Source organism: Coenobita brevimanus, chromosome 77 (assembly GCF_032717465.1).
Source record: "Coenobita brevimanus isolate Jiangsu-jjx chromosome 77, ASM3271746v2, whole genome shotgun sequence".
NCBI lineage: Eukaryota > Metazoa > Arthropoda > Malacostraca > Decapoda > Coenobitidae > Coenobita > Coenobita brevimanus.
In genome coordinates, this window is record NC_137030.1 from 2,965,983 (window position 1) to 2,982,703 (window position 16,721).

General features: G+C 37.7%; 1 protein-coding gene across 4 annotated transcripts in view; it reads right to left on the reverse strand.

Annotated features, from left to right (window-relative positions):
- Positions 1 to 2,253: 2,253 nt before the first annotated feature.
- Positions 2,254 to 16,721, reverse strand: part of LOC145408474 (uncharacterized) — a 398,402-nt gene continuing 383,934 nt past the window's right edge. For 3 of the 4 annotated variants that reach the window (XM_080279207.1, XM_080279208.1, XM_080279206.1), the window contains 5 exons: positions 15,268 to 15,450; positions 13,683 to 13,864; positions 12,437 to 12,588; positions 7,625 to 7,700; positions 2,254 to 5,817 (listed from right to left, as the gene is read on the reverse strand). In XM_080279207.1, coding sequence (XP_080135333.1) covers positions 4,704 to 5,817; positions 7,625 to 7,700; positions 12,437 to 12,588; positions 13,683 to 13,864; positions 15,268 to 15,450 — 1,707 coding nt within the window. In that variant the 3' untranslated portion in view covers positions 2,254 to 4,703. The remainder of the gene's footprint in view (positions 5,818 to 7,624; positions 7,701 to 12,436; positions 12,589 to 13,682; positions 13,865 to 15,267; positions 15,451 to 16,721) is intronic. The other variant, XM_080279209.1, reaches the window with a different exon arrangement.

Sequence of the window (16,721 nt, forward strand, 5' to 3'; positions counted from 1 at the left end):
TAACTGGGCGGCTCACCACCCAGCTATATCGGTGCCACCACACAACAGCATCTCTCTCAAACATCTGACTAATGTGCAGGTGTGGTCCATTGGACTGGGCAAATCTGGGCAGTCTGGACATTGCTACTCCTCACCCTGCCCAGAGATGATGGGAAAGGAGGTCCGGATGATAATGATGATGATTAACAAAAAATTACCTCCAGCTCTATGTAAGGGTTCCAAGGAGAGAGAGAGAGAGAGAGAACAGAGTCACTGAATAGATCGAAATTTAACCACTTTTACCTTTATTTTTTTTTTTTTTTTAAATAGAAAATAAGAACATTTTATACAGCTTGGGAAAACTAGCCTGGAGATTGTTGTGCCATATCCTGCCTGTAAGGAGCAAAATGGGACTGGATGATGACAATGATCCAATAGGGAGTACAGGGTAAGATGGGACAATGAGAGTTTTAATCCTTTGTGCTTGTGTATAACTTAAAAAAAAATTTTCTGGCAAACATGATGATGAAGTTGATAATGATGAATATGATGATGGTGATGATCATGTTTGATCAATAAAGCGGTCATTCAACTGAGACTTGCTTTATTTCTATCTCCTACAGTAAGATCACAATTGGACTTAAAACTTAAACAGCTGGGCAGCAACGGGAGGATGTAAAAGTAAACATCACATCTTGTTTTGAACTTAAAGGACACTATAATAATACCATGAAAATCAGTAAAAACAAGACACTCTCCTAAAGTATGTGATGAGGACAACAGCAGCCTCTGATAACCCCGTGGATCCAGTGACTTTCTTTATATTTCATTCTTGCTCCCCTAACAGATGATTTTATTCAGGATTTCTCATATTGAAGGGGTTACTGAAGGCTGTATGTAAACCCTCGTTCTGAAAGAATCTCCAGAACTATAACCTTTTCACTCAGATAATGTGTTTTATTCTTGCTACATCGGAGGATTTTATTCAGCTTAGAGGCAGACTTTTCAAAATGGAGGTGTCTGATTCAGCCTTTAGTAACGCCATAACTACAAGAACTTCTTCACAAGTTGAATAAAACCATCTGTGGGACAAAAAAAAAAAAAAAAAAAAAAAAAATCTTGTATTGAAGAGGTGAATAAAACTGTCAAGAGCTAGTAAGAATGAAATTTAAAATCTACCATCAGTGTGAAGTGGATAAGGAACTAAATCACTTGGAACATTTGCATTCCCATATTTATCAACCATCCTGGGAGATGAGAGATGACTGTGTACGACTGCCTAATTTACCAAAACAAGTAAAAATAGCAGAGAGGCTTCTTTTTTTGCACAGCATAAAATCTGCCGCAACTTCCTTCCTTCATATTCTACTATGGACAAGTAAAACAGAACAAAGCTTTATAACCTCTTCAATATGGTTATGTTTTTATTTTATTCTTGTTACCTCTCAATGACTTTTATTTAAGTTATGAAGAATCTCAATTAGTGATGAGGGTAATTATGGCTAAATCCCCCTCCCCTCCATTTTTTAATGCACGGAAGCAGGAATCAAAGGCCAGAAGCCCGCAAGATTGTTCCCTCCAAGAAAAAAATAAAAATAAAAACAACAGAGAGCCAAATTCAAGATCTGTTCATTTCAAGATGCCTGGACACTGCGTTTGAAAGATTGGAGGTCTTAGACAGCAGGAAATACAGCAAAATGGCAGTCCTAGAGTAAAATGTCTGGAGATAGCATGAATAGACTGGATAAACATGTCCTTAGGTTTCAAGGGTTAAGAAGTTCATTTAACAAACTCTTTTGGGCAATTATAACACCCTCAATATAATGACATAGCTAATTTCCATTTCATTTTTATCTCCAGATTATTTTACACAGCTTTGATGAGATATTTTTAGCAGAAGGACAGCAATTGCCTTCACTAACCGTCTCACAGTTGGGAAAATGTATTCTATTCCCGCTGACACCAGGGGATTTTAAGTTGCCAAGTAAGGTCTAAGAAAGAACTTCTGAGCATAAATACTGCCATCATTAACCCTCCAGTATCAACAACTCAAGTATTACATTCCCACTAAAACCAGAAAATTTTCTTTAGCTGAGAATAGGTCCAGGGAGACTGACAGTTCCTACCACAGGATGAATAATATCGTGTAGAGGTAGCAAGAATATACTGTATATATATATATATATATATATATATATATATATATATATATATATATATATATATATATATATATATATATTATATATATATATATATATATATATATATATATATATATATATATATATATATAAAAGTCACTGTATTCAAGGAGTTAATCCCATGAAGGTAAATTAAACAAGCCCATGAGGGTGGTTTTACATCTTGAGTCTGCCTGATGTCCTTTGTAGTTTATTCCTGCTACCTATACACAATTTTATTAAACTCTGGGGAAACCTTTCACAGTGAAGGGACTACTAGCATCCTCATCCTCATCTTCCAGACCTCCTCTCAAAAATCTTGTTCTACAAAAGGCCTTCCCAGAGTTAAGCACAATCAAGTGGCAGCAAGAATAAAATAAAAAGGACATCTCCCAGATTCATGGATTTAAACAAGCCTTTGAGGGTAGATGAGTCCCCTTGGTTACAAAGAACATGTCTTATTGGTAGAGTAAAATAGCCCTTGAATACTGGATTTTATATTAGAAAAACAGATATCACATGGCACCGCATTGCATATAAACGTGTTAGTTCCTGCATACAGTTGCGGCCAAAATCGGAAATCCAGACGCTAGTTCTCTCATACTCACCATCACTTGCCAGATTTATCAGATACAGGAAACCAGAAAGTGTGACTGACAGACATATTTGCTGTACTGTATATGAAAAGTGAGTGAATTTAATGATTTGTTTATTTCTCACCTTGAACTACTGTATAATCTATATTTAATACCATCTTAACTACCATATAATCCACAGACATATTTGCTGTACTGTATATGCAAAGTGAGTGAAGTTAATGTTTTGTTCATTTCTCACCCTGAACTACTGTATAATCCTCTTAATACCATCTTACCTACAATATAATCCAAAATGTTGATACTGATAAAGATATCTGGTAGTTTAATGACCCAGAAGACTAGTTAGGGTGAAATTCATGTGCTTTACGTATTGATTCAAATACCCAAGAGGCAACAAAAAGTTTTTCAATCACAGGATGCAACAACAGGAACAAGTCAGTCATTAATGTTCTGGTCTACACTAGCATCAACTTTAGCCCCAACACCTTGCAAGGGGTAACAAGGAATAAGCTATGCCATTACCACTGATAATGATACAAATGGTAAGTGATGGAAAAGACTGGGAGTGTATGGAAAACTCAAAGGCATATGTAATATAAGAGGCTTGTTTTTACATACCTCAATGGGCCATTTTTACATCCTGACCTTCTTTTCAACTGAACTATCATCCTGTTGTATATCAATAACAAATAAACAAACTTTGTGCTTCTTCATTGTGCACACAATAAGTTACAGGGACTCCAGAACCTTGATAGGATATACCAGTAAGCTCTTTACTTAAATCTGTAAATCTTCTATGCTCCTACCAGTAACTTTACAGAAGTGTGAGTTAATATATATAAATGTATATATTTATACTGTAGTGTATTTTCAGTGTTACACAGATACTTATTTACAACCAACTGCCTATAATACAACCATTTTGTTAATGTACCTGTAGCTGGTACTTAACTCAGCACAGTGGATCTACATCAATTCTTGCAGATAAATATACACTCTCACCAGAATGGCATGTACATTTAACCCCTTCTGCCTGATGAGTAATTTATTTTATTCTTGCTACTTCCAAATGATGGTAGTCAGCTTAGGAAATATCTCATTCTGAGCAGGTTGTATCTAACGCCTCAATTTCAGTCCCTCCTAAGCTAAACAATACTGTCTGAAGGTTGTAAGAATAAAATAAAAAGTATATCAGATCAAAGGGTTCCATATGATGCCACAAGATGTGTCCAAGCCAACATGAGACTGATAAGGCAAAATATAAACTCCCGTGACAGCGAACCTATTGCTTAGTGACACAGTGGCAATTGGAACGCTGAGAAAGACAAGTCCCACTCTTGCTCAACGAATCACAAAGTTGCACGAGATCTGCAGCATTCATGCATCCAGCAGACATGAAAAGGCCAAGCACTCATATGATATTCTATAAACCTTCAGTGTAATATCAAGACAACACATGGGGTTACTTCAACTGCTTTACTGTGCCAGTATTACCATTGTTTTTTCCTAGATTTCCTTTCCCATTCTTGTCACTGCTCTGGTAATGTCAGCCAAGAAAAGGCAAGGTTAGGGAGATATAGGGGAGTGTATCTAGATTTCTTCTCTGAAATGAGACAGCTTGACTAGAAAATAACACAACACAAACAGGCCATGACACAAATCCTCAAAATAATGGCATTTTCTATTAGTTTTTAGGTTTAACAATAAAGTATGCCATTTATATACATTCTCAAGCAACTTTCCTTCTAGCTAAAATAATATTTGCATCTAGTAGAACCAAGATATATATAAGCTGTTCCTTGCAATTAATGATGTCACAAAACTGCATCATCAATTGCAGGCTTACAACTGAGGTCATGGCCAGTTACAAAGCTGTGGCAGTGAGTCGTTCGCAGTCGTTCGTCAGTAATCGGTCGTGAGGGTGTATTTATTCTGTGCCTCATCACAGCTCATGAATTTCAGAGCTTGAAGTGATATCCACATCTTCAGACCAGCTGACATCATTATTCCCTTCGTTGTGAGGTGTTACGTTCCCATCTGAATCCGATGACGGAGCAGAGGGTAGTCGTCTACGGCCATTGCGTTTTGCCAAAGGGAGCCCATCGACTGAGATCTGCTCACTGGCATACTGTTTTAGTAACTCATCAGTGATCATCGCCTCACCAGCTCCTTCTTTGGGACACCAGGGACCAGACTTGTGGCCTAGGTTGCCCTTCTGTGTATGTCTTTCACTGTCGCAGCTGTCACTGTCAGAGTCAGTCAGTGAGCCCTCTTTTATGTCACACTGGGAGAGCTCAGAATCACTTGCAGCCTCTGAGCTACTTGTGAGTCCTCCAACTTCAATGAACTGGTGAGTTCCACTTGGAGTTTCTTCATATTCATCCTCATCAGGGTCTTCTAAAAGGTGATGCTCCATCCGTTTACGAACTGGGGACCCATTGTGGGGACCCATTTTGACTGGGGATTTTGGCTGGTGAACTGGGACTGTCCAAGCCAGGCCTGTTGGTGATATTCTCTCCACCTCACTCCCAGCATCGCTGCTCTCTGAGGTTGTTCGTCTTGATCCTGGTCGGCCATTGACTTCAAGGTTCTTCCCATTAAACTCCTTTGGCTTCTCGCGCAAGTCTTTCCCTTTCCCATTCATTTCCTTTGGCTTTCTACTCATATCCTTTGGCTTGGCATCCCCAAGTACACAATTTCTATTGAGGCTATTAGCTCGGTTGTTGTGTATGACTCTCCGTATGTGTGTTGGTGTACGAGGGCGGTCTGCAGCACTGAGTGAAGCTGTCCTCTGAGGTCGTGGTCTCGGGGAAGGAGGCAGGTCTAAAAAACTATCATCGGATTGGGAGTCATTGAGGTCTAGGATGAAGGAGACTGAGTTAGACTTCTCCACCACCGCTTTGACGCATGGCGATGGAGGGGGGGACTCGAATGAGACCTCCTCCAGCCTCTCGTCCCCCTCCACATTAGCCTCAGGAGACAACCCCAAGCGTGACCTCCGCTTCGCCTCACATTTGGAAGGCGAGATCTTCCCCGAGGGCGATCGCACAGCTACCCTGAAAAATGATATTGACCATGTTCATCACTTCATATATGTTTTTAAGACAAACACACCATAACAGACTTACAATTTACCTGCTTAGTTGATCCCCCAACAAGGTTATTTTTCTATAATATACGCTATGGTGCCTAAAACACAATACCAAACAAGGAGGTCATTAATCTGACAAGTGACATATGCGTAACAGTCAATGAGCTACATAAGCCATGGCCAAAGCTGGAACAAATACTAATGTCTGAGTCCTAGGGTGACTATGTTTACAGTCCTAATTTGTCCCTACCAGACCACAGGTATATAATGCATTGATGCCAACAATTAATAATGAAATCTTGCCACTGTAGTACAGAGTTGAGTAATTTTCATGCACTGTCACTTCAAGGAGACATACAATATTAGGATTAGGAAAAGAAAGTACACTAAAGGTATATAAAGTCAAAATCATCATGAAATACAAAATTAACTTCCAAATATAAATAGAAAAAAACTTGAAAACCCATAAGAGCTAATAAGCAACTAATACCTACATAATAATCTAAGACATCAGATTACTGTATGGTACTTTCTTACTTAAATTATCCTAATAAATATCCCCATAGATGATAATGTCTGTTAAATTTTCAACATTCTGTTATCAATCTAAAACCTACACTGTTTTCAATTTATGACTTAAATTTTATATTATATGTACAAGCTTTCTATCTTGCTAAATGAATGTTATTATAAAACAGATATTCTGAAATGCACTTCTCATATCAGGAAATGTCAATATAAGTTAAATATGTACAGAACATATTTGGGAACGTATTTTTCATACAAAAAATTGCCAATTAAAAAGCGCTGATTTCTACACACTACTGTACTGATCAATAAAATAATAACTCTAAAAATTTTGATAACAGTATACAAAACAAACTTAAAAAGAAAATTAAAGCACAAAACACACAGAAATTACAAATATACTAACAAAACAATATAATACACTACATGAGGAAGAAATTACAAAAATACAAGGTGGGTGTTTTAGGGTGACATGCAAAAGTGACGTGTCAACAAGTGGATGCAAAACAAAAATTGTTTCTTGTTCTTGATGTGCTATAATGCCAGGCGGTGTTGGTGGGGTGAGGAGGGGTCAAAAGAGTGAGGGTATGTTTTTACTCCACTCACGACTGTTATCAGGATCCTAACTGGGATATAACAATTCCAGCCAAGTATGAAACTGTACTTTAGTGGGGGAAAAAAAAAAGAAAATAATAATAATAAAATAATTTCCAGTTATCAACATTAAATCAGGACTGCTATACAGTTTGTGACTCCCATTATCTTGAAGAATTAAAGGGTCACATTCTTCAAACCGTAAGACTGTGTATGCAAGCCCTCAGAGTATTTGAAATGTCTGGCCAGCATGCCACACTACACAGTGCATTCAGCAGCCAGGCAGAGAAGTTAAACATGCTTTACTCTCCAGTTTCAAAAACAATGTGAGAAATTTGGGGCTTGCCTACATCTTTGCATACTGTTTTAATCCATTCGGTATAATGCCACAATTTTCATTTTATTCTTGGAACTATCAAAGGACTTAATTTAGCTCATGAAAAACCCTCATAGTGAAGGAGTTGAAAAAGATTATAATCTAACCCTTCCATTCCCAAGTATTTCCAATGCCAAATAAAGTAATCTGGAAACAGCATGAATAAAATGCAAACCTTTTAGTAACAAGGTTAAGACTATGAACCATAATTTCTTGTCATTCTCAATGCACAGGACTCTGTGAGGGTGGGTGGGTGGGTGCTGAGGTTACGTACCTTGGGGATCGTGGGGCAGCCTGAGGGGACACCGCCCCCTCTTGGTGCCGAGGGGGGCCAGCGCGGCTCACAAGATCTGTAAAAGGTGACCCGGGTGTGAGGTGCAGGCCGAGTGGTAAGACCAGAGGGGCAGGGGCGGATCAGGTCGATATAATATGGGCTACCAACGCACGCACTGAGTTGGTTTTAAATTTATTTGAGCTATGGGGCCCTTGGCAGTTCTATACACAAGGGTTTCGTAGAAAAAAATGTGTCTATTTGATGAAATGGGTTGAGAAACGTTTTTCAAGTAATTAATGTACTTTAATCAGGGCCTCAAGTGCTTTGGTGAAAAACAATATACCAGTAGCTACTGTAGTGAAAACTAGCTGGTTTTTATTACAGAAAGTTTATTTGTAAAACAAATCACATCATTACTGCAGTTTTTGTGCAAAGGTTTCAGGAGGATATGAGACAGTGAAAATATTTATTAAATATATGATCTATAAAAAGTAAGTTAATAACACCAGGATTCATTTAACTGACAATTAGGTGTCAAGTTGTTGAATAATATATTTTTCATATTCAGTATTCCTACCAGTTAGTTAGTATATAAAACTTACAAAATATAACAATATTATAAACAATCTTGGTCCTTTAACTGACATGTTCTGTTTGAATTATGCTATTTTTCCTCCTTGTGGTTGCAAAGCTTCTCGGGTTAAGTGGCTAATAAATAACAGCACTAACATCTATTAGCATCAAGCTTAAATAGTTCCAATCATGCATGAGTTACTTGCCAGACACATTGATTCCTGTGAGTTCTCTATCCACGAGGGAATACTGATAGACTTATTCAGGTTTTTGTGTCAACAGAGTGTTTATAAGTTCTGGTCTGACCATCGGCAACAAAGGTGCATGTGCATTGCCCAGCATTATCCAAAGATATCATTTTATCTTGCAAGGGATATTATAGCACCGGCTGTTACATGGTACATTTACTGTTTACTCTTACCAGTATTTTGAAACTTACCATTACAGTACTGTACATTTTATTCAAAATTACAACTTAGAACTACCTCATAGTCACAAATTTACCTCAGCTTCTCCAGTTTTTCCAAATCAGTAAATTTTAAAAAAGTACAGTCCTTCCTGTGGAAGTAATGCCAATGATTACCTGTCCTGTAAAGTTATCATTGCCAATATCATGAATTTACAGCCTTAAAAAAAAAGGTCATTATATATAAAATTCCTTGTGCTTTGGATAAGACTTCATGCATAAGACCTTGCTGTGGAGGCAGGCACATGCAGCAAAAGCCAGCGTAAAGGAAGCAAAAACATCCTGCTGGGAGCACACAGGAGGGGGGGAGCCAGTGAGGACCAACAACACAGTAAACCCTGCCTGAAAACTGTTGGGGTTAAATGTGTCCATCACATATATAGAGAGGAGGTAAGTCACCGTCAGTCCTGCCTACACATACAAGAATTAATACAGTATACATCAAACAACCACTGTTAACATAAAAACAGTAAGGGTGAACACAACATACTTTCGGGTGAAAAACATTCTTGGTTATAACATTAAAACATCTTCAAGAATATGGAAGGGAAAAAAACTCAGAAACTTAAGTTGTACTGCCCATGAATAAGATGGAGTTTTGATATGCTGTTGTAATGATCAAGACTCAAATGGATATGAACCTACAGAAAAACTCTCCTTACTACTGCACGTGACTCTGTAATTCTTGCTGACCCTGTATCATACTGATTACGAATCTATGTATCTCTCCTGTAAAGGTGAATGACAACTGGCCAAGAAAGTATTTTGAAGTAATACTGTGAATAAGCACAAGAAATAATGAATTCTTACCATAAATTCATGAAAAATATTATAGAGAATCAACATACCACTGGGTACACTAAACTTACATTCTCATTCACTATTTCATAATTAAGAAAAGCACAGGTGCATGAAGAACATTCATCTTTAAGAGAAAGATGTTATAAAGTACTACCACAAAAAAGAGAGAGAGAGAGAGAGAGAGAGAGAGAGAGAGAGAGAGAGAGAGAGGTGCTTGAAAGTTAAAAAAGCAAAGGAAATATTGAATGAATGAGTGACAGAAAGGGAAGAAGATGAAGATGCAAAGAGTAAGTACATGAATGGATGAAGTCTGCATGGAACTGTGAACTTTTAACTGACACCAGAATTTCTAAGCTATAGCCTATTGCCTACAATTTTTCATGAAACAATTTGCTGAGAATACTTTGTGGTTTGTGGGATGAAGCCATTGATACTGAAAGCCAGCACAGTCAATGAATCAGTGTAGGACCATTTCACTGTTTCTTTTTTTTCTTTACTTTTTTTTTTTTTATCTTGTTTTGGTTTCCTTGTCTAGTTTCTGTATGCTACCCAAACCATGCCTCAGAAAGTGGGATGAAAATAATAATGAACTGATGATAATGATGATGACAATGATGTACCTAACACATATACAAATCATTTCATTTTTCACGAAACATAATGTCTACAGCCTCTGAATTCTATCTCCCTGGGGTATGGTACCATTCTTATGTGGATGTCAAATAGCATTCAAAATACAAGAAATTATTGGTACTGAAAAATGGAGTACACATTGACAAACACATCATTATCAAGTTGTACAGTATGCTCAGATCATAAGATGAATTGTTAATAAATTGTGATAAACTGGCTGACAATACAACACAACACACTGCTGACACTGAATAATTATGCTAAATATGGTAACCTTCCACCCTGGCACAACAATTAGACATCACTTGGCAATGGAAAAATTGGCAAAAAGAACCCTTTAACCTCTTGAGACCCCGATGACAATTTTGATCATCATTTAAATCCAACCTCAGAGATTCGGATGACACTTTTAATCGTCATTTTAAGAAACTTTTGTAAAATATTTACCATAAATCGTGTTTAAGCACCATAACAAAGAGACTCGAGCATGATGTCATGAAATGGTTGCTCTATGCATGGTGGGTACTGTACAGCTGGGCTGACTAATGGCTTTATTTCTTTATCACTTTATTCTTGGTGAAAATTTTTCTACAGCAAGGTATACAATTTTTGGTTTTTGCCTAATTTCAACTCGTCACTTTGACTTTTATTTTCTTTGTTTTCGTTTTTTGAACATACTACGATAAAGTACAACTGTTCAGTTTCAAAATAACACCACAACCAGCACCCCATCATAAAATGTGTATTTACACTGATCGATCAAAGAAAAAGATTGCGAAGCGAATATGCGGACGAGACTGAAATAAAATTGTGCATCTCCTTCCTTTTGCTTTACCACACAATAAAATGCAAAAATTACCATATTCTATATATCAATGTAAAGGTAATTTACCATAGTTTTGCATGGTTTAAACTAGATTTACATATCTTCATTTTTTTTTTTTTTTTTCTACGGCATGGTATAAAATTTGTGGTTTTTGCCTAACTTCAACTCGTCATTTTGACATTTTCTTTGATTTCCTTTTTTGAACATACTACGACAAAGTACAACTATTCAGATTTAAAATGACACCAAAACCAACAGTCTGTCATGAGAAGTATATTTACATAGGGGGATCAAAGAAAAATATCGTGCCAAGAAGATGTGAGTCAATGAGAGAGTGGCTGACTCTAGCACAGATATAATGTGCCTGGCTCAGAAACCTGATAGGGTTAAGTCCCTCTTGTCTCCTTTTTTGATGCTCTTTATCTACTATATCAAAAGTAAATTTAAGAAAAACTACCTATTAACTTCTCAGCTTAAGGAAGTAATTTCTCACTTTATTCTTGTTACTCCATACAACTGTATTTAACAAAAAAATTTTTGTATGACAGAGATTAATAAAAGCTCTATCTAACTCCTCCACTTAGAAAAGTCTCCAAACTTAAACATAAATTTCTAATGCTAGCAAAACTAAAATAAACAATAGGTTATCAAGGTGAAGTGGTTATTATTTCACTGCTACCTATGTAGTGTAAGTGGCCTGCCAGTAACAGGATTACAGCATCAAGTGTATGGAAAAGTTGTGATATTTTGAAAGACATCCTTGACTTTTAATGAGGAGTGCTTGTACTGATGTTTACCAACTCTGAACTTCATTTGCAGCATTAAAATGAAAGAAAAACTCAATAATTTAAAATTCCATTCCATGAGCAACTGATAAAGGAAAACTGACAGCAACGGTTACTTTTCTTCCTTAATTGTGTACAGTACAGCAAGTCCTCATTACATGCCACAGGTATATTCCAGTACTGTAATCAAAATCTTTTTCATACTATTGGTTTTGTAAACTGGGGAAACTGAATAAATCAAGTTTACGATTAGATGTGAAATATTAAGAGGCCCATTTTCTTACATTTACTGTGACCTTAATACCAAAAATGAGAATGAAAATACGTTACTTATAGCAGGGACTATGTATGCTTTATTATCTCCCCCCCCCCCCAGGGTTGCCGGTTTTGACTTAATTCTGGTGCTCTGCAGATTCTGTCACATGCAACAACCAAGTCTGTAACCTGCTGACTCATGTGAAGTCAGGGACAAAAGTCTGCCTGTTACTCCACTGTGTCTACTCTCACGGAATATCTGTCATATTCTTCTGTGACAAGTCAAAGAGAATCATTTATGGGCAGAGAAACACACCATACCTCCCTTAGCTTAGGAAAGTTAGCCAGTGGAGGAGAGAATGTGAGCAATATAAGCAAAATATTGACTAAACTTTTGTCCCCATACATAAATCACACATACACAGATATGGTACAGTACACACACGGTCCACCACACACACAAACATACATACCCAGCGTGGAGGATGGCATGGAGGTGGACATTATCTCCTCTCGCTGCCTCAGTTTCCAAGCCAGTTCCTCGTTCTCCAGGCTGAGACGCTTGTTGGCATTGGACTCTCGCTGGTACGTCTCTAGCAGTTGTCGGTGCTCATTTACCAGGTGTCTGTTGTGATGGTAGGTGATGAGTAAAAAGTTAAGGCTGGATGATTAAGCAACCTAAATAGGAAATATATCAAAGGTCACTACTGCCAAAAAACATAGAAAAATAATAAAACTACAAAGAACATGATACTAATCTGGTAAAAAAGTAAAAAAAAAATAAAAATAAAAAAAAAATAAAACATCAAAAAATATATATAAAACCACTCATCCTAACAATAAACATACAGTACTTTCAGTACATAAAAAGGGATGGAAGTTTAATGGAGGAAGTGTGAGCAAGAGTACAGTCAAGAAGGAGGGTTGCAGATACAGTGTGTGCAGTGAAAAGGAACAGGGAGGAAAGCATGGATGTCAAGAAGCTGCTACAAGACAATACAGTGACCCTCAAACCCGTCTAGCAGCAAACTCTCATCCCTTTTCTGTCCAACTCTCTAATGCAAGAGTTAACTGTTAATCCCAGTCCTTCATTTATGCAACAGGTTAACTCTGGAACTGTCTCCCTCTGTCTATGTTTCCTGCTTCCTATGATCTCCAGTCTTTCAAACGCAGTGTGTCCAAGCAACTCGAAATGATCGGATCTTGAATTTGGCTCTCTCTTGTATTTTGTTTTACTCTTGGAAGGAACAATAATTGCGGGCTTGCGGCCTTTGGCTCCTTCTTCTTCGCATAAAAAAAACACACACACACACACACAATGAGGTGAAGCTTGAAATTTGCTGGATGAAAGCATCCGAGTTTGAAATTATCTCTGCTTTTCATCCTGCCTTTTACTCCAACCTAAAGATAAGGTAAGGTAGGGAAACAAGAGAGAGAAAGAGCCTCACAAACTCTAAAGCCTCTTACTTGTGCTCCATCTACTCTGCTATCCCTAGCACCTTAACCACATTACCTAACCCTCATGACTAACCTCTCCCCTCACCTCCATTAACCTCACTGTGATCTTCCCATTATCATCACCTTCTCAGCATCATAATCATCATCCTGCTAACTCTTATTCTCACATGAAGATCAGCAGAGGCAGGTTCCAAAAAGATAAAAAAGAGGACACTACCTCACCCCAACCTCTACTCCATCCACACTACCACGACCACTGACCTCTCCTGCTGTACTCTCTTCTCCATCTGGGCCTGTAGATCCTCTGTCTTGGCCTGTAGTGCTCTGACTCTCTCCCTGGCAGCCTCCAGCTCACCGCCCAGCCTTTCCGTCTCCACCACTCTTCCTCGTAGCTCATGAATTTCTGTGTTCTTCATGTCAACAACCGTCTTCAGTGAGTCAACCTACAGAAAAATTTTTATGAGTAATGATACTGGTACACGGCAAGAGTAAATTCTAAACTGCTAAAGCAAAGTACTGGGCACAGAATTCCTGGGATAGGCTATCACAGTCCAAAAACATTAAAACTCAAAAATGGACAGCCCCTACTTGCAGACCAAGGAAAATGCTGGATGGGGTACTTACGGTAGAAGGGGCCCCAGAGTTATGGTATCTTACTAGAATGCTGCAGAAGACCATGTGGCTTGGAATGCAACCATCAGACAAAAAGCTAACCTATGCAAGCATGAAATGGTGTCAAAAAAAAAAAAAAAAAAAAAAAAAAAAAAAAAAAAAAATGTAGGAAGGCAAAACACAGACCTACAGAATTAGAAATACCTCTGCTGTACTATATTGGATACTACATGGAAAATAAATTTGGGATAATTTGGGCAGGAATATTAAGGTAATATCAAAGTATGGGTAAGATGCTCTGCAGCAGTAATACTACAACATATGACTACAGAAAACTAACATAGGTAGCACCAATACTACCTATGATTTGAATTAATATACTATACTTTACAGTCCAAAAGATAATGCAGTACTGTTTTCAAGATCATTACAATAATGGGATTCATAAATAAATAAGTATATACTGTACTGACAGACACTGTTTCTATCTACATAAATCTTCACTTGTGACACTCTACAAGGGAAAAATGCCCTGGTGGGTATGAAGTAATCATGTACTGTATAAGTATCTACTAGTACGCTACCCTAGCAGTGTCAATTTTCAACATAAATTATGTAAACCTTGATTTGTGACAGACAATACACCCTCTGCATACTGTATTAATAAAGTGTTCAGTCAAATGCTGAAACTGAACTTGAGCTGTAACTTATCTTTGCTTCCTTCAGTCTGTTCTCTCTCTCTCAGGAGAGAGAACTCACCCTTGAGCTGATAAGACTTTCATATCATCAACTGAAACATTCACTCAACACATTTTTTTTTTTTTTTTTTTTTTTTTTTTAACCACTGGATGATTTATTTGAACTTGGGAAAGATCTTCAAGAATCTATCTTAAGTTGAACAGAATCATGTGAAGGTAACAAATGTAGGCCACATTAAAAAAAAAATAATAATAATAATAATAATAACAGCAGGGATGAAAAGGTAATAAAAAAATCAACTCTAAACTTTTCTCTCATTTACATCACTAAACCCTTCATCAATTCAAGATCCTTGTACCTTTATTCTTGATCATTCTCCCATTAATTTTATGCAAGGAATAGTCCCTCACCACCATACACTACTAAACCATCATTGGCCACATCTTGTTGGAATGCCTTGACCAACTAGATCACCAGACTTCCATATACTGTATACATTACATGGTTCTATTAAGCAAACCATGCAGCAGCTCACCTCGCTCTTGAGAGAGGTGCACATCTTGCGTACGGCCAAGAGGCGGTGGTCGGTGTCATTGAGGAGCGTCTCCTGCAGCTTCCTGGACTCCACCCTGAGAGCCTCCTGGTCCTGCTGCAGCCGGCAGTTGGCCTCCTCCAGCTCTCTCTCTCGAGCTTGACGTGACAACTCAAGCTCACGCAACTGTTGAAAAAAGGAAAATTAATCACTTCAATCCAGTGACATACATTACTTTTCTTCACATTCTTATGATCTCCAGGAAACTTTATTCAGATTAATGAGAAAACTCTTCTGCTGAAACGGTAAATGAAAGTCACATGTGGGCTGCCTGGTTCAAAAAGTATCTCATAAACAATAAAATTACTTGAAGGTACAGTAGTTATAATAAAGGTGCATTATTGCATTTCTTTCATACTTGACTCATGGCCTACAAACCTACCTCATTCCTACAAGCATTAAAGATGATGTATGCAATAAGATGATGTCTGTTATTACAGTCCTACAATCTCTCTCACATACAAGTCATATGCATCCTAAATAATAAAAAAATTGTGGATATACTGTAATTTATCAATACAGATTAATAATGTGACTTCCATTATGAACCTCTTTTTGAGCACATTCAAACTATGTGGCATAATAACTGGAATGAACGTTACTTCAATGATGAGCTATGGAAATTGCATGAAAGAAAATGTTACCTTATCTACACGACAACATTACTGTACAGCTGAATATACACCACCTGCATACTGCTGGTTGGGTGAAGAAGACTATGCTCACTACTTAGCAATAACCTTTTACTTAACAGTAAAAAATAACAATGACAAAAACTAGGGTATAATAAAGTAATGCCAGAGAACTATAATGCACCTGGATACTGGATACTTCACAGCATTCAACAACTTCCCATATATGGAGTAGATGGGAAGTTGTTGAATGCTGTGAAGAGTATGTACGATGGTGCGAAGGCTGCAGTGCGTGTGGATGGTGAACTAAGCGAATTTTTCTCTTTGAAAGTTGGGTTGAAACAGGGATGTGTCATGTCTCCATGGTTGTTCAATCTGTACATGGATGGGGTAATAAAAGAGGTACAAGGTAGGGTAGTGGATGTTGGAGTGGCCCTGGTGAGAGAGGATAGTGTTTGGAAACTCCCTGTACTGTTGTTTGCAGATGATACTGTGTTGTTGAGTGAAGACGAAGGGGAGATGCAAGGCTTGGTGGATGAGTTTGAGAGAGTGTGTAAGAAACGGAATCTAAAGGTGAATGTAGGGAAGAGTAAAGTGATGGTCTCTGAGAGGGGTGAAGTCAGTGAATGTACAGCGAGGTTGGATGGTGAGGAATTGGAAAATATGAGTATGTTTAACTACTTGGGTAGTGTGATGAGTAGGGATGGAGGCTTGGAGGGTGAAGTGCTTGAAAGGGTACAGCAAGGAAGAAAGGTTGCTGGTTCT